At 39.4% G+C, this 23,305-nt stretch overlaps 1 protein-coding gene across 1 annotated transcript in view; it reads right to left on the reverse strand.

Moving 5' to 3' along the window:
• SORCS2 (sortilin related VPS10 domain containing receptor 2) overlaps positions 1-23,305 on the reverse strand; it is a 797,231-nt gene that overhangs the window by 16,196 nt on the left and 757,730 nt on the right. The window contains exons 21-24 of the mRNA XM_027836375.1: positions 21,221-21,333; positions 18,161-18,286; positions 7,528-7,627; positions 5,667-5,769 (exon numbers count right to left, since the gene is read on the reverse strand). Coding sequence (XP_027692176.1) covers positions 5,667-5,769; positions 7,528-7,627; positions 18,161-18,286; positions 21,221-21,333 — 442 coding nt within the window. The remainder of the gene's footprint in view (positions 1-5,666; positions 5,770-7,527; positions 7,628-18,160; positions 18,287-21,220; positions 21,334-23,305) is intronic.

Below are 23,305 nucleotides of genomic sequence, written 5' to 3' on the forward strand. Positions count from 1 at the left end.
TCCTACATCCTCATTTTATTAATGGGGAAACTGAGACACAGAGATATAAAATAACTTGCCCAAGGTCATATGGGTAATAAGTGGAAAAGCTAGGATTTGAATTCAGGTTTTCTGACTCAAAATCCAATGTATTTTCTGCCCTACATGTTCTGCCCTTGCTTCTCCTCTTTCTAAGGAGGATTTCTCCTCTTGGGTAGTCTTATCTGTCTATTTTCTCTTGTGCCTTCTTCTGTGTCTTTCTCCTAGTGGAGCCTTGTCTCCTTTGAGGCACGAAGGGTCAGTTAAGTGTATAGATTCTATTGTCAATGTGGTATCAGCTCAGTGATTGTCGCTCCTACTGCTCCAGTGGTTCTTCTGGGCTCATGCCTGCTATACTTGCAAATATCCCAAAGGGCAATGGAGAAGCTAAGTGACTTGGCCATAGTCACACAACTAGTAAACGTCAGAGGCTGGATTGGAACTTTGGTCTTCCCACTGACTCTTAAGTCCGGTACTCTACCCCCTTTGCCATCCTACCTCTAGGTGTATGAAAGTGCTATAAAATATATCAAGGAAACACAGGAATGAAAAAGAAAGTGGACTTTTACTAGATTGTGAGTTCCTTGAGGGCAAGAACTTTCTTTTGGCTCTTTTTGTATCCCCACTGCTTAGCATAGTGCCTGGCAGATAGTATGTGCTTAATAAATGTTAATGGTCATGGAGTGAGGGAAAAGGATAAGTCACATCTGCATTAGTACTCCTAACCTATTAGAAGAACCAAAAGAAGTGCTTTCACATAATGAGTAGATCCCCTGGGGAGGATTTGTAGAAGGACATGAACAAGAATTGCAAAAGATGAAAATTTAGAGATAGGTTGCAACCTATACCAGTGGAAGGAGACGAAACCTTGGGTCCAACCAGATATCAAAGCATCACGGGAGAGTCAATGTATATATTGAGTGTTTGAGTATATCTATGATCTCATTGATGTGACTATTGCTTTAAGTGATGCAGACCATAGCCTTCCTTGCTTGCCCATCTGTAGCAAAAAAAAAAAATCTAAGTTTCAAAATCATAGCAAGCTCCAGTTAATTTTAAATTCTGGTTCCACATAAAGCTTCTGGGCAAACCATCTGCATTAGATTCACATTTTGGCGAAAGTTACCAGTGTCTGTGCACTAGAGTGTGTGTGTGTGTATTTGTGGCATAAGTGCCATGTGATTGTGAACCAATGGGAGCAGTTTGGTATAGTGGACAGAGAGCCCACATTCAGTCAGGAAGACCATGGTTCAAGTCTTACTTCCAACACATCCTGGCTGAATAACCGCGAGCAACTCATTTAACCTCTTAATCCTCCAGACAGTTCTTTAAGACTGTGGATTTTAGGGGTGCTGATCCGAATTCGTGGAAAGAATTTCTATGCTGGGATTTTCCATATTGATGAAATCATGTGTCTGAGCCAATAATGATGATAACAAGAATAATTGCAACAATAATGCAATGGCCTTGTTGCCTTTCAAGGTTAACAAAATACTTCTTTATTTTTTTATTTATTTATTTTTTTGGTGAGGCAATCGGGGTTAAGTGACTTGCCCAAGGTCACACAGCTAGTAAATGTTAAGTGTCTGAGGTCAGATTTGAACTCAGGTCCTCCTGACTCCAAGGCCAGAGCTCCATTCACTGCACCACCTAGCTGCCCCTACAAAGTACTTCTTGACAATAACCACAACGAGATATTTAAAGCATTTCTATCCTTATTCTTTTGTTGCTGTTCATTCATTCAGGTGTGTTCATCTCTTCATGACCCCACAGACCACAGTGTGCCAATACTATCCGTTAGGTTTTCTTGGCAAAGATGCTGAGGCGATTTTCCATTTCCTTCTCCAGTGGATTAAGGCAAATGGGGTTAAGTGACTTGCACAGGATCACACAGCTAGTAAGTATCTGAGGCCACATTTGAATTCAAGTCTTCCTGACACCAGGCCCAGTGCTCTATCCACTGAGTCACCTAGCTACCTCCTATCCCTGTTCTACAGATAAGAAAATTAAAGATCAGAGACATGAAATAATTTGCCCATGGTCACATAGCTAAGAGTCTAAGAGGTAAGATTCAAGTTCAGGTCTCTCATCTCTATGCTAATGATTGTTAGATCTATCTACCCAGCCTTAACCTCTCTTCTAATCTCCAGAATCATATCTTTAACTGCTTACTAAATATCTCAAGTTGGATTGCTATAGACATCTTAAATTCATCATATCCAAAACTTAGCTCATTCTCTTTCTCCCAAAGCCCTCCCCATTTCTAAATTTCCCTATTACTATCAATGGGACCACCATCCTCTCAGTTATCAAGGCTTACAATCTAGGTGTCATCCTTAACACTTTGCTTTCTCTCACCTCTCATGTTCAATCCATTGCTGAATCCTGTCAGTTTTACCTTATACCTTTTTCTCTAACAGTGCTTCTACCCTGTGGGGGCCCTCATGATGGCATTCCTGAACCATCGCAGTAACCTTCTGATTGATCTCCCTGTCTCAAGTTTCTTCCCACTGCAGTCTACTCCCCACTTAGCTGTGAAAGTGATCTTCCTAAAGTGTAGGTCTGACCATGTCACCTCCCTATTCACTAAACTCCAGTAGGATCAAATATAAAATACTCTGCTTGGCATGTGAAGCCTTTGCCAACCTGCCCCCCTACTGCCTTTCCAGTCTTCTTTCCCCTTAACTCCCTGAGACATACTCTGTGATCCAGTGACATTTGCCTCTTTGCTGTTCCTCATACAAGATTTTCCCACTACTGTACTTGCTTCCCATGCCTGGAATTCTGTACTGCTTCATCTCTGCATCCTTTGATTCCTGGCTAAAATTCCATCTTCTAATAGAAGCCCTTCCTGATCTCCCTTAATGTTAGTCACTTCTCTCTCTTGATTGTTTCAAATTTTTCTTGTCTATATCTTGCTTGTATATAGTTGTTTGTGTGCCATCTCCCTCATTAGACTGTGAGTACTTTGAGGTCAAGGACTGTTTTTTGCCTTTCTTTGTATCCCCAGCACATCGCCTGGCACTTTACTGCCTGACTGAAAAATCAGTGCTATTTCTACTGTATTAAGCTTTTTCTAGTAGAAGTAATAGGAAAAGAGATATTTGGACTAGGCTGAAATCCTAGTTTCATCATTAACTTACCAGTCAAGTCTCTAAACCTACCTGGGCCTCAGTTTTCTCATCTGTAAACAGGGACCACTAATACTTACACTACCAACAGCCTAACAGGTGATTGCAGAGAAAGTGCTTTGTAAACATTTTAAGTTTTATTGATATAAAAATGGACACTGTTAGACTATTATTATTTGTTTGTTGTAATGGAAGCTCTTGACCTACTGTCCAGGTCCATATTCATGTAAGCTCTTTTGAATATTAATTAGGGGGATTTGTAAGAGATATAATAGAGAGCTTTTTTATTTTTATTTTTTTGCATTATAGCAAAATCATGCAATATTAAAAAAAAATAATCATTCTGCCAGCCAGATTTCATTAGGTCTAAGCTTGGGCATATTTGCCAGCTAATCCGCAGGTGCAGAATCCAATCATCAGCTTCTCGGAGAGGACCTGTTTGTCTTCTCAAATTCTCATCAGTAGCAGCTCAAAGTAAGTCCAAATGAAAATTTAAACCCCCTTGTAATTTCCAAGGGCAAAATTCTTTAAAAAAAATCAACACTAAAATTAAAGGGTAGTGGAATCTTTTCTGCTCTAGTATGTACTTCTTATTTTCATCAAAGGGAGAGATGTTAACACAGACTTCCAGAATGGCAACTGGTCCCAGGAGGAGAATTTTGTTTCTTCTTAAGGGAAATAAAAAGCCAAAATAGTAACAACCCCAAAACTTCCCTGCTCCATTTGTCTTTGGGTAACTGTATTGGTATCTAATTGTGCCTGACCATAGGGCTAATGAAAGGGTGTAAATTCACAGTATCTGGTAATGGATGCTCCTGGCAGCTTTACAAGACACGAGGCCAGATTTTGGTCATCGAGATAATATTACTGTGCACATCAACCATCTTTACAGCACGTTGCAATGTGATGGGGCATCCCAAACAGCTCAGTGAGGTTCTTAGTCCTCCATAGATGGGCACCAGATTAAGATTCCTCACCTCCCATAAAGAGTTAACATTTATTATAAACTAAAGGAAAAGGAAGGTTTGTCACAGGGAAGATAGAGATACATGGGTGATGGGCACTAAAGAGTGTCACTTTTTAAAAGCATTCCAGCAATCATGCTTTTTCTCAAGGTGGGTATAGGACTGTGAATTCTTCCTGCTCTCAGGAAGGTCTGGATTTTTGCATTTGTGGCCACAGTCTAATCTAAGAGCATAATTGGGAATATATGTTCAGTGATATACTGACTCTCTGTGACCCCATTTGAGGTTTTCTTGGCAAAGATACTAGAGTTCGCCGTTGCTCCAGCTCATTTTACAGATGAGGAAACTGAGGCAAACAGGGTTAAGTGACTTGCTCAGGGTCACACAATTAGGAAGTATCTGCAGCTGGATTTGAACTCATGAAGATGAGTCTTCCTGATTCCAAGCCTAGTGCTCTATTCACTGCGCCACCTAGCTGCTCTGGCACATAGCATATATGTCTATTGATTAACTGATTAATTGGTGGGCCTCATACTGAGGGCCTACATTTGGGTGGATTCTTTAGCCCTTTCTCTTCCCTCCTCCATATAAAATGTATCCACTGCGTCATCATGCTTTATCAGTCCCACTGAGAATCATAGACTCAGAGTTGAAAGTAGCCTTAAACCTCATCTGATGCTAACCTCTCCCTGATCAAGAATCCCATCTGTTCTATCTATTGCCATTAAGCCTTTGCTCGAAGACCCATGGGGCTTCCACCCATTACCTCCTGAGGCAACTGCTTCCAGTTTTGGGTAGCTCTAAATGTTTGAAAGTTCTTCCTTACATCAAGTCTAAATCAGCCTCTGCAACTTACAGCTCATAGTTGTCCTGCCCTCTAGGGATAAATAATATTCCATTACTTCTTCTTCCCTAAGTGCGTTTCAGACACTTAGGGGTAGTTATCAGGCCTCCTTCCCTCACCCTTGATCTCATCATCTTTCACTCTTTTCATTTTTGGTACTAAAGGAAACCTAGTTTCTGTCAGAGGACACTGTATTCTTGTTCACTGTCGTTCTTGATATGTCCCTTGACACACTGGCCTTGACTGACCTAGATACTAGAAGTGACTTTAGAAATAATACAATATGATTTCTATATTTTATAGACCAGGAAACTGATGCTCAGAGGTAAGACGACTTGCTCAGCGTCACTCAGGTAATAGGTGACTGAGGGAGGTCTCTGACTTGAAGGCCCACCTCTTTCCACTGCACCTGAATCTCTTTGTAAATGAGGCGTGAATGAATGATAAGTGAATTCTTAGACTTCTTCTCATCATTATGTGAATTTGAAAAGGGCATGATGCCTTCAACTAGAGCTGTGGAAGAGCTGTAGTTGGAATCTACTGGTGGAATCTCAGGCTGTGATGACAAATAAACGTGGGCAATATTCTGGAGGCAAGGTATACTCCTCACACCACATGGAGGATTTCCAATGCTATTTACACAGAGCAACATTTCATCTTACATACATTTATTATATCATTGCCTGAAAGAAATGAAACTGGACTTGCCTTTTAAATTTGTAGAGGATGAATGCTCCTATTGCAAAAAGGCAGATAAGGAAAAGAACAATGAGGGCCCAATATCCACCTCCTCCTCCAATCCTTTGAGAATCTGCAAATCAATGAGACAGTTAGTAGATTGTCTCCTACTGATCTAGAGTAAAGACCCAGCACCTGGAATTCTAATTCTATCCTTGGTTTCCTTTAGATAAGGCATAGCTTAAATTGGAGAGGTCAGGCTCAATGGAGGATTGACAATTAAAGGATTTCAAGGAATGTGACCTTTGTACAGTCACTTGCCCTCTCAGGGACTCAATTTCCTCATTTGCAAAATGAAGCATTTGGGCTAGATTTCTAAGGTCACTTCCAACCTAAGCATTCTATGTTTTATGTACCAAGTTTCCTTCTAGCTCTGAAATTCAGTGAGCCTCTTACTTAAATGAAAGGTTCTTAATGTGGGGAGAAGGGTCTCCCTTGTCACAGGGAAGATACATGGGCGATGGACACTAAAGAGTGTCACTTTCTAAAAGCATTCCAGCAATCATAATCCTTTTTCTCAGGGTGGGTCTGGGACTTTGAATTCTTCCTGCTCTCAAGAAGGTCTGGAGTTTTCGCATTTGTGGCCAAAGTCTAACCTAAGAGTGTAAAAACATATCTTAAAAACATATTTTGATAAATACTTTAATATGAGCTGTTTCTTTAGTAACCTTATCTATTTTATTTTATGCATTAAAATATCATTCTGTTGTTTTTGCATGTAATTGGGGGGAAATAAATATCAAGTCATCAAAACATATTATTCTGAGAAGGGGAACCATATACTTCTCCAGAATTTCAAAGACACAAAAAAGTGTAAGAACCCCTGACTTATGTCATAACTTGGTATTTGTATTTCATTGGCTACTGGGATTTAGATTTCTGTGGGACCAACAAAAATATGCATAGTTCCTTCCCTTAGACATTTTATTTATATATTTTATAATAAAAGTCAGAGTACTGAAAGCACACCCTTCCCCCATCTTTACAGATGTGGGGGGACATGGATGTGGAATATTTCAAATCCTGTTAATTGTTACTGAGGTGTTAGCTGATTTTTCTAAAATGTTTTTTGGGTTTTTCTTTTAAAAATCTGTGTTACAAGGCACAGCTGAGAGACAGAAGGGGTATATTTAGAAATTAATGTGATATGAAAACAAAAGACATCAATAAAAATCAGATTAGGAAAAAAAAGGCAGGTATTTGGAGAGCAGAGGAAAGCTCTTCAGTCCCTACTGAGATTATCATCCAAAGAGGAAAAAAAATTAATAAAATCAAGAAGGAAAGAAATTGCGACCCATAGGAGTTAGAGGACTGAAGAGCTTAGTTTCAAGGGTACAGCTGAATCCTGCAACTGTATTCATTAATTACAACTCTCCTGGTTTCATTTTTATGCATGATTGTTCACATTTTTTATGATTCATAGAAGCATTGGCTTTAGAGCTGAGAGGGAGCTGGAATCATCAAGTGGGAACCTTAGGAGAGACCTTCAAATGTTGCACTTAAGATGGCAGAATCCAATGTCCTTATTCTGTAGATGAAGAAACTATGAAATCCTTCGGCATCATCAATGGCAACAAGTGTTCTACTGAGAATCAGATTTTTGTTTCTAATAAATAGCCCTCTATCTTCAAGCTAAATTATGAGTGGAAATGGATAGGTAGCTAAAGGGTTAATGAGGTCACCAGATCGTTAACAATGCTCCATTGGATAAAGTTGCTGAATGATCCTTAAATCATATTGGTGGGCCAATATAGTCTAGTCAAAGGGAATTAATTGTTCAGCCCTCCACTCCTAATGTCTGCGGAAAGAACAAAACAAATTCTGTCTTTACCTGAATCTGTGTCACGTAGTGTCACAAGTACCCAGAAGCCTCCTCTTAGGAAAAAGCTGATGTTGTGGGCATTCAAGGCTTGCTTAATGGCTGTGATCCTCTGAAACAAGGAGGAAACAAAACAAGGAACAGATCTTTCATTTGCAATGTCTTATGCCTTGAGAACTTGGGAGCTGCTGATCAAAAAGAATGCTGAGCAGAATATTAAAAGTTCACTTTTCTATTGTGCTAAATAGTTTAAAGCGAGGAGGGTGGGGTTTGCCAGATTCGTTGTCTCTTAGAATGAGCAATTGAAACTAGTTCTTGTTTCATGTCAAAGGCTTCTCCCCACTCCCCCAATTCCTAGCCGTGTTACATTGGGTAAGTTATTTAACCCATCTGGAAAGAGAGGTGTTCTCATTAAACAAAAAGCTGTAGAGTCTAGTGGATAGAGGGCTGGATTTGAAGTTGGATCTTGCCTTGGATACTTCACTAGCCTCAGATTCCTCATCTGTCCAATGAGGGTGCAGGACGAAGGTCTCTTCAAATTCGAATGTTCTATATTCTAAAATCCCTTCCAGCTCAAAAACGTGTAGCTTTTTGAGCTTTCCACCCAAACACACTGCCTCTGAACTTAGATAGTGACCTTCAGGGATGCTGTCTTGCAGAAGGGGAAGTTATGCACTGTGCAAGTGGTTGGACTAGATGGCCTTTTGGGGCCCACTCCAATACAAAATCTTAATGAATCTATGCTTCTATGACGGGAAGGAAATTGCCTTTGTTGCATGCCATGGAATCCAGGTGTCAGCAGTTCAGCTGCAATGAATGGGTTGTAACCTTCAGATACTTTTAGTTGAAAAGCAAACTCCAATCCTTGCAACCCATTTATGCTGCAAATGACAAATGTTTATGGGCTCATCTTTTTCCTTGCTGAACCCATTAGCATCTTTTGCTCACTGTGTTTGGCAGCGTTTCACTTACATGCACTATTGGATTGACGGGTGGGGATTGTAATCTGTTCGTTGAATAGTTTTTGTTAAACTTTCCCTGATATGCACAGGTTCCTAACCAGAGCCATAGGGCAGTTATTCTATCATTTCTGATCTGCTGCACATTGGGTACAATTGTTTGTACAATTGTTTGGTGACAACATGATTTCTCAAACTCCCATGCTCCTGGTTTCTGGGGAATCTTATTAAGGAAGGGCTTTTGGCTTTATCCACTCACGTAATATTCTACAACCATATATTTACTTTTTCCTAATGCAGATCAAATAGAATGAAATATGATTGTCTACAAAATAGCATTATTATTAAAAATGCCCACTGGCTTGGCAATAGAAGATAAATGTTTGAGCATTTTCAGGAGTGGTAATTTTCTAGGCTATCAGACCTTGATTTATTTGTCCTCCACATTAACCTGGCTCCCTCCAGCAACTGAAGTTACACTTCACCCACATGGGGTATAATGCAAAAAGCCCTGAGTCTGGAGTCAGGAAATTTGGCTGTACTACTAACATGCTGGGTGACTTAGAAAAGTCACTTCTCTATGGGCCATGGTTTTTTCACCTGTAAATGAAAAGCAGCATGGCATAGTAGATAGTCAGCCTCAGTCAGGAAGATCTGGGTTCAGATTCTGCCTCCAATAAATCTTGACTATATGACCCTGGGTAAGTCATTTAACTGCTCAGTATTCTATACAACCCTCTAAGACCATCAATCTGCATTGGCAGAGAGTTTCTTTGGTAGAGAGAAGGTATCTATACCAACAACATCACATTTCTAGTTCTTGCTCCCTCATCCATCTGCCCAGCAAATAAAGGCAGGACAAAGGCAAAAATTTGTGACTCCCAGGCAGGGTTTGAGAATTAAACCTCTTCCCAAGCAACCCTCCACATACAATAGTCACATTTATGTGTCCCTTGTTGCATGTTTCTCTCTGCAACTGCTTTCCTTGCCTATCCTTATGTTTTGTTCTTTGTACGATGAAATTGAAGTAGATGACTTCTAGGTCATAGACCTTCTGTTCTATGACCCTATGATTCTTCCATCTGGAATTCTACCTCTTTGATCTACCTCCTGCAGACCTGTATTCTGCAAGTTGTAACCTTACCCCTGGATGAATTCAATTTCTATTTAGTTTTAGGCTACGTATTTTAGGAAGGACATTGACAGTCTGGAAAGAGTAACCAGCATGTTAAAGGAAATGGGAAAGAATGAGAACCCAAAGGAGAAAAGACAGAGGATCAGGATAAATGCTTCAAGTTTTGAAAGCCATTTATTTGGAAGAGGGATTAAGTTTATTCTGCTTGGCCTTAGGACATCTGGATATAGCCAAGTTTGTCCTCATCCTTCTTAAAACATGCTTGCAGTAATTGGCCACAGTACTGCAGCCTAAGCTTGAATTAGGTTTTTAGTTGCCCTATAACTTTGCTGACTAATATTGAGCTTGTATTCCTTGCATTCCATTAAAACACCTAGATCTTTAACTACGTGAACTATTGGCAGGCCATGAATTCCTAATCGATGTACTTTAGAATTAGATTCTTTGAAATCAAGTACAGGACTCAACTCTTAAACTTATTAAATTTTACCTTTTTAGAAGTGGGCCCATGTTCTAATCTGTTGAGATCTTACTGATTCTGAATGTGTGTGCACTAGCTAACCCATCTGGAAATATGATAGACATGTAGTACATGCTTTCATCCAAGTCACTGAGAAAAATATTGAACAGCACAGAATCAAGGACAGATCTTTAGGGGTATTCCATTAAGACATTTGCTTCCAAACTGACACCAACCACTAATGAGTACTCTTTGGGTTTGATTATTTTAAATCAACTTGTCTCTCCATTGGGTCCACAAGGAAAGCATGAGCAACTTTGCCAAATGCATCACTGAAATCCAGAAATGTCATGCCCACTGTGTTCCTGGTCCAATAGCCTTACCAAAAAAGGAAATGCAATCAGAGGGCATGACTTGTTCTTGAAGACATCACGTAGAATTTTGGAGATTACTGTTAAGTTTTCTAAATGCTCACCAACCATTATCTATTTAATAATGTAGGATTTTGACATTACTCTGCATCCTTTAAAAACAAACAACTATCCTTTCTCCTAATTTCTCTATTTCTTTCGATGAGTCCCATTTTCCTCTCTGTCACTCAGTCATCTTTGATTCTTCCCTCTCTTTCACTTGACATCCAATCACTTGCCAGGTTTCTTTGATTCTAACTCTAAATTATCTCATAAAATTATCTCGTTGAGAGCCCTATTTACTGCACACTTGTACCAATGTAACAACCTTCTAATTGACTTCGCCATCTCAATTCTTTCAAACTCCAAATAATAAAAGCTCACATTTTATAGGCCTTTAACATTCATAAAACACTTCTTTCATAAAATTCCTGTGAAGTAATAGAAGTATCTGTGGGGTGGATCTGGAACTAGATCTCTGATTTCATCTGAGCAGGGAACTTCTCCCACTCACTGATACAGAAGAGCATTTGCTTCACAAGTCAGTATAACACAGTTGCTTGGGGCACTTAAATGTTAAGTGACCAGCCTAGGGTTATGTGGCTATATGTCCCACAGATCATAGATTTAGAACTGAAGGGACCTTAGAGGCCATTGAATGCTCATTTTATAGATGAAGAAGCTAAGGCCCGAAGAGGTTAAGTGACTTGCCCAGGGTCACATATCTAGTAAATATCTGAGGCAGAATTTGAATCCAGATTCTCCTGACTGCAAATTTGGTATGTTATCCACTATATATACTAGTACATTATCTACTATACCATACTACTTATTATTATCCCCATTTTATAGGAAGCATATTGAGTTTCAGAAAGGCAGAGAAACTTTCCTAAAATTACTTAACTAATAAGTACCAGATCTGGGAGTCAAATCCAGGTTAATTGTCTCTAAGCCCAGTGATCTTTCCAAATCTTTCAAAGCATCCAGAGTAAGCTTCTTAAGGCATAATTCTGATTGTGTTAGTTGCCAGTTTGCAAATAGACAGTAGCTCCCCACTGCCTACGAAACAACTTCCAAACTCTCAGCATGACATTCAAAGGTGTCTACAATCAGGCTGCCAATCCATTTTTTTTTATGTTTTCTCCCCACCATTGCCCTTTAAATATTCTCTATTGTAGCAAACCTAGAAGACTCACCATTTCATTTCTACAGTCCTCATTTCTCTCTATAATATCCTTCTCTTCTTTTAAGCACTAGATCACATCACACCTGCTCTAGAATTTCTCCCCCCACCAGCATGTAAGGGATTTGTAAGGGATGTCTGTCTCCTTAAATCTGATGACACATTGTAATATAGCTAACTATGCATATGCCTTATCCCCTCTACTCATTCAAAAGATCCTGAGACTATATTTTGTTCCAGCTTTGCATTTTCAGTGGCTCACACAGCACCTTGCCTATAATGGGCATTTAATGTTTAATTGAATTAAAATGGCCTTTTCCAGGAATATCTGCAATTTAAAATCACAGAATCATATACATGCTTGAAGGGACCTCAGAGTTCATCACATGCAATCCTCACTGAAATTGTAAATTTCTCTGTAACATCTTCGATAATTTTTCAACTATGAGGAAAGCTTACTTCAAAGGCATCAAACTCTAATGGTAGAATTTCAAGCACCTTTGGTAGTTGTAATTACTTTGGGATAGAGGATATTCTTCTTGGAACCTGAAAATTACCTCTTCTAGAGCATAACCTTCTCTAATTGTAAGTAAGGCTGATTGAGTATGGTGGTACAAGTATGTAATCCTTGTTACTAGGGAGACTGGAATATCTCAAGTTTGAGAGTTCTACACCGAAGTGAGAAAAGTTGTCTGAGAGTCCCCACTAAATGCAGCATTGATACGGTGAGTCCCTGGGATGAGGGTAGTAAGTTGCTTAAGGAGGGGGAAACTGGTGTAGGTTGGCTACGGAGGTTTGTGAGTAGCCATTACATTTCCAGTGTGGGGGAAATACCATCTTAAAAATGAGGAAGTCTGGCTCTGGGTCCATATGTCTGGGTAGAAAACGCCCAAGTTAGTGTGTTACATGGTGTCTTGGTTGCTTGATCACAAACACCCAGATGTACTGGGGTGCTTTTGGGGTACTAAGGGCTTCTCCAATGCCTAATGCTAACCATTGGGGTACTGAGGGCTTCTCCAATGCCTAATGCTAACCATTTCCCAATTGGACAAGCATCAAATAAAAACAAAGTATAAGCTTTCTCATTTTTGTGGTTGTTTGTTGTTTCAATTGTTTCTGATTCTTGTGACCCCATCTGGGGTTTTCTCAGCAAAAATACCGGAGTACTTTGCCATTTCCTTCTCCAGCTCATTTTGTAAGTGAGGAAACTGAGACAAACAGAGTTAAATGACTTGTCCAGGGTCACACATCTAGTGCCTGAGGCCAAATTTGAACTTAGGAAGTCTTCCTGACCCCATGCCCAGCACTCTATCCACTGAACCACCTAGCTGCTTTCTCACTACCATAATTACAGTACTGCTTTCAGACAAATGAGAGACACTTGGCAGTACTAAGACCTCTAAGTCCTCATCTTTAGTGCTCTAGATTCTAGAAAACCCCCCTTCAAAATCTTCAGAGACTCAAGCGCATCTACAATCTGTGTATCAGGGACTCACAGCCTCTGATCCAAACCTGTATAAAAGATTATAGGTGGGGAGGGGGACATCTACAAAGTTTGGTCGAGGATGAAGTCAGTGCCAGTTTGCTAATCTAGCGATACTGGGTCATCATCACTTAGCCTTTTGATGTTCTATGTGATTCGCGAGTCCACGTCTCTGAGGAATAGGTGAAGAGCCATCAGCTCATGCAAACCCTCAAGTTAACAATACACTGAATATAGGAAGCTCTGTTTCACCTGACAAAAAATGCAAAGTACAAAGGACTTGTACTCTAGTCTATAAGAGGTCAAAACAACTTTTCTTTCCTCTCTAGAGGTCCTCAACATTTCTAGACTACACTAGTTAAGACCCTCCAGCCCCAGCTGAGTTAAACACTAAGGGTTTTGAGAGAGCCAAGCAGCATCAAAAATATTAGAACCAGACGAGACCATGGGGCATAGAATATTTAAGTTGGAAAGGCCTATAGAACACAGAATTTTAGAGTTGTAAGAGACCTTATAAATCATCTTATTCTAGTCCCTTATTTTATAGATAAGTATCATTGTTATTTAGTCATTTTCAGTTGTGTACCTAACTCTTTGTGACCTGATTTGAGGTTTACTTGGCAAAGAATTTTTGCCATCTCCCTCTCCAGCTCATTTTTCAGATGAGAAAAATGAGGCAGACAGGGTTAAGTGACTTGCACAGGGTCATATTTCTAGTAAGTGTTTGAAGCTGGATTTGAACTCAGGTCTTTCTGACTCCAGGCATACTCCAAGTAGACTAAGATCTAGAATGGGAAAATGCCTTTTCAGTATATACCTTATTAGTAACAAAGCTATGACCAAAATTCAGGTTTTCTGATTTCTAGCCTAGTTTCTTTTCATTGTACTTCCTCTTTGGCCTTTTGATATTCTATATTTTATCTTGTTCTTTAGCTTGTCAAGATGCTATTCTTAGACCAATATTCACTAATGGAAAAATAGCCTTCTGCACCTCCTAATCCAAGCAGAATATCCCAAATGGCAGAGGCACTGAAGCCCCTCTATTGGCCTCTTGTGTTGCCACAGGGAGGTCTGAGACTATACTAACTTGGCACTCAGCTCCGGCTCATGATGGGCTCAGTGAGGTAGCTTTTTAGCAGCTTTTATTTTAATGGAATTTTTCTTAAAAATGAACCTTGGCATTGGGTCAGGGATGAGAGAGCTACATGTTGAGAATAGGATGAATGACTCACAGAATAACAGAATTAGAGTTGGCAGAGATCTTGGTGATTATCTAGTTGCTTTCTCTCTCACCCTATATATTGTTTAGAGGATGGTATTGAGGCCTGGAGAGGAGAAGGGAATTGCCCAAGGTCAAGTAAATAGTTGAGTTGAAACTGAGGACTACACAAGGTAGGAAAGTCCTAAGACTGCCCAGAATCTCAGAGCTGCAGGGGATCTGAGTTTTCTTATTCTAACCCTACTCAGCTCTTTCAGCTCAGGTATTCTCTGGTTCTATGATTCTGTTTCTACTAGTTGATTCAGGAAGCTTTGATCCAAGTGGAGTAGACACAGTAACCAAGTAGTTACTACTGTGTTCAGAGAACTAGATTAGTGCAATAAACATACAACTGGGTACTGAAATGACCAGAATCTCATAATATTCTGATAGCTGCTGTCCTTCTCCCACACATGCTCTATTTTCTTTTACTGATGAATGAGAGTCTGCAATGTCAAATTGGAAGAGACCTCAGAGGGCTTATATTCCAACCCATATTTGAGTCAGAATCTGCTCTACAAAATCTCTGCTAACATAGCCTCTTGATGAAGACCTCTGGTATTGGGAAAGTCACTACCTACTGAGTAAATTGATTCCCAATTTAGAACAGCTCTAGTCTTTGGGGGTTTGTCCAAATATTGAAGCCAAACCTGCCTCCTTGTAATTTCTCCTAATTGTCTTCTCAGGGCAGGCAAAACAAGGCTAATTCACCTTCTTAATGACAATCTTTCAAACACTTGAAGATAGTGAGCATGTTTCTTCTAAATCTTCTTTTATTCATATAAATTTCTTCATTTGTTCTTTGTAGGACATGGTCACCAGTCCTCTCAACAATTCTCTCCATCTACACACATATAATGCTAATATGACCCAGCACAGAACCCCAATCTACCATATCCATAAGGATAGTATAGATCTACCCTTCATCAGTACTAGGAGCCATGGCTGGGAACAAAATACATCTAACTAACCAGCAGGGATACAGGATATGACTGCCATGCAGTGAAAAGGAATAAGGGTCTTTGGTAGACTAAGATTCTTTGGTAGACTATTTCTGTAGAATACATGCATGCACATTTTTCAAAATGATCATTCTGATTAAAAGAAAACACACCTTCATTTTGTACGCTGGGTGAATTGGAGGAGAAAGGCAGGAAAAGCAAAGGTGGGAAGTATCAAAGATTACAAGAAAAGAGTAATGCTAACTGTCAGGGTTTTATAGATGACACTGTTATGAAGTGTCACCTGGATAGGAGAAGCTGTCATTCTGCTGAAGCAGTAACCACTGCTATTCAAGAACATTTGTTTATCCACAATGTACAGGTGTCAAAGGCACCAAAATCAGTTGTTTCCTACACAGGACCAGTGATTTAGCTGATACTCTGTCATTATAGGAAGGGTGATATATTAGAGAGAGCATTGGATTTAGATAGGGGTCACAATTCTGGCTCAGATACTTGATAATCTATGTGACCTTGGACAAGTCACTTCCTTTAGACTTTTGTTTTCTCATCTTTCAAATGAGGGGGTTGTAGAGTAAGTGACTTCTAAGGTCCCTTTTAAGTTGAAAAATTCTATAAGTTTTCTCATTTTTAAACACTATGTTTTTATTTCCTTAATTCTCAAGTTGTAATTAATTCAGTACTCCAGCCAGGAAGTTAAGAATTCTGACAGCAGAGTTCCTTGGATTTCAGATATTTCAGCACCATGGTCAGTGATCCAGCAGTCCTTCAGACTCTGGTCTGTTTCTGATTTAAATGATTTCAATTCAAATGCATCTAATTGTTAAACTATTCTTTATAATTTGGGATTATGTACTTTGTTTTCAGTTAATTTCCTATATGTTTCTATCTGCATTTTTGCTAGTTCTGCATTTAATCAATTTAGCAAATAAGAAAATCAACAAGTACACAGGGTAGCCATGAATAGCATTTTTTGGAATTTGTTCTAAAGTTTTTAATGAAAATATCTGGATATTTAGGTGGACTATGAAGTATCAGCAGTATGATATAACAGCCAAAAAGCTAATGTTATTTTGGACTGCCCTTGTACTTGAAATTCTCTGCCTCCTAACTTCTACCAGAGACCTTCCTGGTTTCCCAAGCTAATGTCTTCCTTTTCAGATTACCTTCATAGGCGCTCTCTCTCTCTCTCTCTCTCTCTCTCTCTCTCTCTCTCTCTCTGTGTATGTTTGTGTATGTACCTAGATATTTACATGTTATCTTCTCTCTCTCCTTAGAATGTACAGTCCTGGGGCAGCTAGGTGGCACAGTGGATACAGCTCTGGCCCTGGAGTCAGGAGGACCCGAGTTCAAATCTGGCCTCAGACACTTGACATTTACTAGCTGTGTGATCTTGGGCAAGTCACTTAACCCCATTGCCTAGTCAAAAAAAAAGTACAATCCTTCAGATAACGGCACTTTGTTTAGCGTAATGCCTGGCATATAGAAAATACCAAATAAATGAGACAGAAGAGACTGAAGAAAGAAAAGTCAGGAGGTAACAGAATCTTGGTGAAAAGTGAAAAGAGCCTAAACTAGGCAGGGGGTTGGCTAGGAGAATGGAAAAAATGGGGAAAAAGAGAGATGGGAGATAAAGTGAAAAAGAAAAGTTAATAAGACTTGACAACTGATTTTATGTGCAGAGTGAGGATGAGTGAAGAGTCAAAGATGACTATGAGGCTATAAGTCTGCGTGAAATAGATAAGGCAAGAATTGCAGGTTTAAATAGTGAGTATGACTTATGGTCCATTGAGTTTGAGGCATAATCATGAAATTCCACTGGAGTTGTTCAGAGGCTAGTAAGAAATGTGAGACTAGGAAAGGGAAGAATTAGGAAAGAAATCAGGGCAGTATATATAGATTTTGGAGCCATAGTCTTTAAGGTGACAATTGAATCTATTTGAGTAGATGAGAACTGAAGAGAATGTAGGATAGACCTTTGGGAAATACTCTCATTTAAGAGTTGGGAGAAAGAAAATGAACCAATGGAGATCTTAGAAAGAGGATTTTAAGGAAAGCAAGGGAAAAAAGAGATCCAGGAGGAGGAGGTAATCAAAAGTTAGAGAGAACAAGGAGGATAAACTCTTTGAAAAAGCTATTAGGAGAATGGGCAATGAGGAGACATGTTTGAGGATATGGCAAGACTCTAATTCCCAGGACATAGGGTCAATATGTATGTTACCAAAAGGATCAAAGCCCCCAAACACCCACTTCCACAAGACAATAAAACAATAAAACAATTAAACAAAACAAAAAGCTGAAATGAAGCTGTCCTTCACTGGTATGAGACTTAGGCAAACTGGTTTCCCTCTGGGTCTCTATTTCTACTCTGTAAAATTAAGAGTTTGGATTAGATGATCTTCCAGCTCTAAATCCAATGAGACCTATAAAATGTAATAAATAACAGAATCAGTCATCTTTCTACATTACTTTCAGGTTTACAAAGTATTTTCCTTCCCTTAGAGGATATCCTCTAAGGTAGGGTTGGAGTATAAGGATTGTTATTTCTGTTTAATAGAAGGTAATGAATCTTAGAGAAGTTACGTGACTTGCCTAAGGTCATGTACCAGGATAAATCAATCAGCAAATATTTATCAACACTGCTAGTATTAGAGTTTGAACTAGAACCCAGATCTCTCAAGTTCTATGCTTATTTATGCCACACTATTGCTCCCAAGGCAACATGATTTCTATGATTCCAATGATTAACAGGCTATATATGTGTATATTCAAATTCTCTGAGATGATTGACTTACCTTGTCACTTGGTACGCTCCTCTTCCTCTTTGGTTTAGGTGATGGCAGAAGCACGTGCAAGTCAGCAGTTGTGGGCAGGCCTGGCTTCACCACAGTTAGCAGAGTCTCTTCAGGGATATTGGTTTCCTGGAGAGATAGCATCCTATTCAGTGGTCAGCTTGTTACATAGATTTTTTTTTTTGGTGGAGGGGAATCTGGTTTAGTGATTAATGAACTGTTGAAGGAGGAAGGGAGAACTTCTATTTCAACCTTTGCATTTTAGAGATGAGGAAACTGAGACTCAGAGAAGAAAAGAACATGCCCAAGGTCTCTCAGCAAGTGTTTGGCAGAGCCAGGACTAGAACCCATAGCTCCTGACTTCCAAAGCTTTTATCAGTATTAACAGCACACCTACCTGGATTCAGTGAAACTGATTATCCTCCCCACTACCAACTCTCCTTCTTCGAGCAAAATCTTCAATGATTTCCTATTGCCTTTAAAATGATAATCTTTAGACTCAAATTTAAGGCCTTCCATAATCTGACTCCAGCCAATTTTCTGCATCTTATTTTGTTTTATTCCCTTTCACCCATTCTTTGTCTAGTCAACCTGATTTGTTGCCTTGAAATGTTTGTACACGCAATCCTCCATGTCTCATATACACCAGTTCCTTGCAGAATCTCTGGCTTCCTTCACATCTCAAATCAGCTTCCACCTTTTCCTGATCCACCATTCATTAGCTTTCTCACACTCTTAGATTTGTTTAATATGATTGTATAGATATATAGGTAAATACACCCCTGGCATTTACTTATAATTGTGTACAAGTTGTATGTTCCCAATTGAATGTGAGTTCCTTAAGGACAGGGATTATATTGTTTTTGTTTTACATCCTCTGCCCTTAGAACATTGCCTTGAATATATTATGCTTATCAAATTTTTGTTGAATTCAACAATCAATGACTACCTCCTATAGGCTTCCTGGAGCAGTTGGAACCTGGTGTGGGCTTTGAAGGAAAAGAAGAATTTTGAAAGGTAGAGATTAGGAGGGAACATGCTTTATGCATAGAAGTGGGCAAGAACAAGGAAGATCATGAAAAAACTAATAGTCCAGTTTGACTTTAATTTAAGTATCCGTGGAAATGAGTATGGTGTTGGAGAGGTAGGTTGGAGTCAGATGGCGGAAAGACTTGAACGTAGTTTGATTAGGTTTTTACTAGTCACCTTGCTTTTGCAGAAGATGCTGTCTACTGTTATGGGAATAATCAAGCACAATCTACTTTAAATTTTCTACCTGTCCTTCTAGACTGTAGATCCTGCAGAGATAGAACATTACTCATTGTTGTATCTTGTCTCAGGGTCCTCATAAAAGTTTCTCGTCATGTAGCACCTGTTTCAAAAACCTCTGCTATAGTTATTGTTTTTAACTTTTTATGATGCAGGGAAGCTTGGAGAATAATGGTTTAAAAAACATTCTGTGAGACAGTTCTCTTGTGGCACTTTTTGGAGAGGCTGAGAAGAGTTAACTTGAGAAAACCTGAAGAAGACAAAGAGAAGATGGAGGGACCTCCGCAAAGTATTTACTTTAATCTTGCAAAGAAGGCAAAGAGAATTTTTAATAAAATGTTTTGCTTGGTATGTTGAGTGAACTGAATGTGGAACTATGTTTCCAGAAGTAAGGGGAAGCCATCTGCATTTACAGTGATGGCTAGGGGTGACTCTGGCTGTGATCTTTATCAGAACTTAAATAATTTAAATAATTATTTATGCCTTTCTATTACTATTTGTGAATAAATTATATAGCTATGCAACTGCTTAGGGGAAAGAGGTTTCTCTGCTTTACTAAATTATATTTCATAAATAGGCATAGGAGGTCTGAGCTTAAGTAATTAATGAGAGAATATCCAAATAATGTCCTAGAACTCAGGTTGATGTGAATGAATATGGTAATGAGTCCAGTAGAGGCTGAGGTGTGATTGCTTCTTGTGAGCTCCCAGTAAATCTGGTTGACCCTCCTAAAACCCTATTATAGTTACAAACCATTTTACATCCGTTTTCTTCTGTGTTGTCCACCGTAACTGGGAGGTTGACAGTTGGTTCTCTCTATAGAACAGATGAAGCAACTTGGGATCCCATAGACTAAGTGGCATAACTGGATTCCAGATCTCCTAGCACCACATCCTGCTCTCCTTCCACTATACTATACTGTCTTTCTGTATGCATTTCCTGATAGACTACAAGGTCCTTAAGGTCAGGGACTGCTTCATTTTTGGCTTTTATCCCCAGTGCTCAGCTCTATCTATCACAAAGTAGGTCTTTAATGCTCATTGATGAATAGATTGTTAGTGGCAAAAGCAATAAATTCTGAGTCAGAAGACTTGGTGTCAAGTCCAGGCTCTCTTTTTTAATATCTGTAAGACATTGGGCAAGTCATTTCAACTAGTTTTCTCAGATACAAAGTAAGAGGGTTAGAGAAGATGACCTTACAGCATTAATTCCCATAATTATTATGGCCATCACTGTTTAATGATAATGTGACAGTGGCAACCTTGGCATTTTATTCATGCCATTTTAATAGCTGAATTATAACTTACCACTAAATACAACTTCCATAAAAAGGGAAAAATCAGCACACTGGATAGATATTAATTTTGATTTTCTAGAGATTGTGCAGTAGCTTTACAGTCAGAGATAATTCTATCATCACTCCCCCAACCATTTCTTCACACATACACACATATCCCTCATCCCCACCCCATAGCTATATCACATACAAGCTATGGCTTTTCCCGCATCAGCATCATTTCCTTCCATCTGGCTCAAAATTCTCTCACAGCTGCATTTGCTCTTAACTGCCAATTAGGCAGTGTTGGAGCTGAACATTCAGCGCTGTTTTGCTGTGACCAGCAAGCTGGTACCCCAGTGACACCTATCTCCATCTGCCTGCCTCTCTGGGTGGCCCTGGGGTACCATTCAGTCAGTCATTAAGTTTGGACCATTTTCCTTGAAAGAACAGCTTCCTGCCCATGACCTTTCTAGTCTTCTCCCTGGGAGAAGTTATGACACTTTTAGGGGGCTCACCTCAGAAAGGAGGCGGGTGACTACCAGGCCAATGTCTTCTCTCCATTCAGGGATGTTGGGATTGTACATATCCAAGTGCTTGGTAAACTTCAGGGGCAGAACCTGAAATTGATCTGGAGAGAGAGATGTAGACAAAATGATTTGGACCATTAAAAAATGATTTCTGGGAACCTTTGAAGTGCTTACAGTCTGTGCCATAAAATCCAACATTATGTAGCTTGTATTTATATTCTAATAACAATCTTCCCAATCTACATAACCTTTCCCCTACAACAGCCTCTGAGTTAGGGGAGTCAAGTGCTGTTATCTCCACTTTTCAAATGAGGAAACTGAGGCTCAGAGAGATTCATTGATTTGCTCATGGTCATATAACTAATAAGTAGTAAATCTGTATTCGAACCCTAGCCTCTTAACCCCCAGTTCTCAATTCTTTCCATGCCAACGGTCTGCTTTTACATTCATTATTTCATTCGGTTCTAGGACACATGACAAAACCCCAAAAGGTGAAATATCCCATACAAGATGACAGTGAAGCGGCAGAGCCTGGACTCCAACTCAAGTTAGCTGACTTTATGTCCAGTGTGCTTTTTGCTACGCTCTTCATTATGTACCATCTCTTTCCTCCTTTTTGAGCCTTGGTTTTCTCATCTGTACAATGAAGCTAAATCATACACACACTATGTCATAGGGTTGGGGGAGCAAACATTTTCATAAAACTAAAACAGGCCGTCCTCAAAATCTTAGTGCGGTTTTAATCTTTAAATTAGAGTTTCAGTTTTTAATACCTTTGAACTGTACTAAGACTTTTGGGACACTGCACAAAGGTGAGTTATAAGAGTTTTTGCTACTGTTGTTATTCACAGTCGGTTAGATCATCTCCCTAGTCAATTTATAAACTACTTCAGGTCATGGATGACAGGACTTTATCTACTTCCATAGCCCCATGCCCTTATCCCAAGCACTAAAACCCTACCCGTAATAGAGGATGGAGTTAGAGAACCTGGGTTCAAATCCTGCCTCTCATGCTTCCTACCTGTGTGACTTTGGATAAATCACTTAATCACCATAGTCACAGACCCCTCATCTGCAAAATGATAGGGTTTGACTAGATATCTCCTAAACTCTATATCTGGGATCCAATCCCATGAAATTTCCTCACATCAACCTTGCAAGGTAAGTAATTCATAAAACGTCGTCAGTACTGGTACGCTTTCCATTGATACAGTTCATAACTGCTCTGTAACTTACTAAGAGTCTTTTAGTATTTCTATGGCAAAAAACCAATCCTGTTGGAGTAAGACTGGTCACAGACCTCTGGAAAGTTAGCTGGCCTGGGCCTGGGCCTGGGCACAAGGCACATGATCCTTGAATGGGATTCCTCATGGGAATGAGTTGGAATCCAAAGAATTGTAGGGACCTCAGAACTCATGCAGTTCAACATACTAGAAAAGGAAACTCTTCTACTAGGTTGTAGAAAGACAAGCACTCTAATAAACTAGTAGAATACTATTAGTAGTATAATATATTAGAAGTATATAATATAATAGGAGAAATGCAAATTGGTCCAACCATTCTAGAAAGCTTTTTGGAATTATGGCAAGAAAGTGACTAAAATGTCTACACTCCTTGATACAGAGATTCTGCTGCTAGATATAGGAAACCAGTGATAAAAATAGAAAGGCCACCATGTGCATCAAGACATTTAAAGAAGCTTGTTTTGGTACAGGCAACAAAACTGGACACAAAGCAGACCCCCACTGATTAGGGGAAGATTAAACAAGTTGTGGTATATGATGATGGTCATGGAATATGACTGGACTATAATAAATGATCACAGAATTAGAGCTGAAAGTGACCTTAGAGGTCATCAGGTCCAACCCAGTCTTTACATATGAGCCAACTGAGGCACAAAGAAGTTAATATGACTCACAGAGCTATTAGGTGTGTGAAGTAAGATTTGAAACCAAGTCTTTCTGACTCCAAGTCTGATACCCTATCCACTACAGATGTGGTGACAACAGAGAAGCATGGGGAGACATATGAACTAAGGAATAGGTATCAGTCAAATTTTAAATAAAAAAAAAA

This window comes from Vombatus ursinus, unplaced genomic scaffold (genome assembly GCF_900497805.2).
Source record: "Vombatus ursinus unplaced genomic scaffold, bare-nosed wombat genome assembly UNPS02014818.1, whole genome shotgun sequence".
NCBI classification, from domain to species: domain Eukaryota; kingdom Metazoa; phylum Chordata; class Mammalia; order Diprotodontia; family Vombatidae; genus Vombatus; species Vombatus ursinus.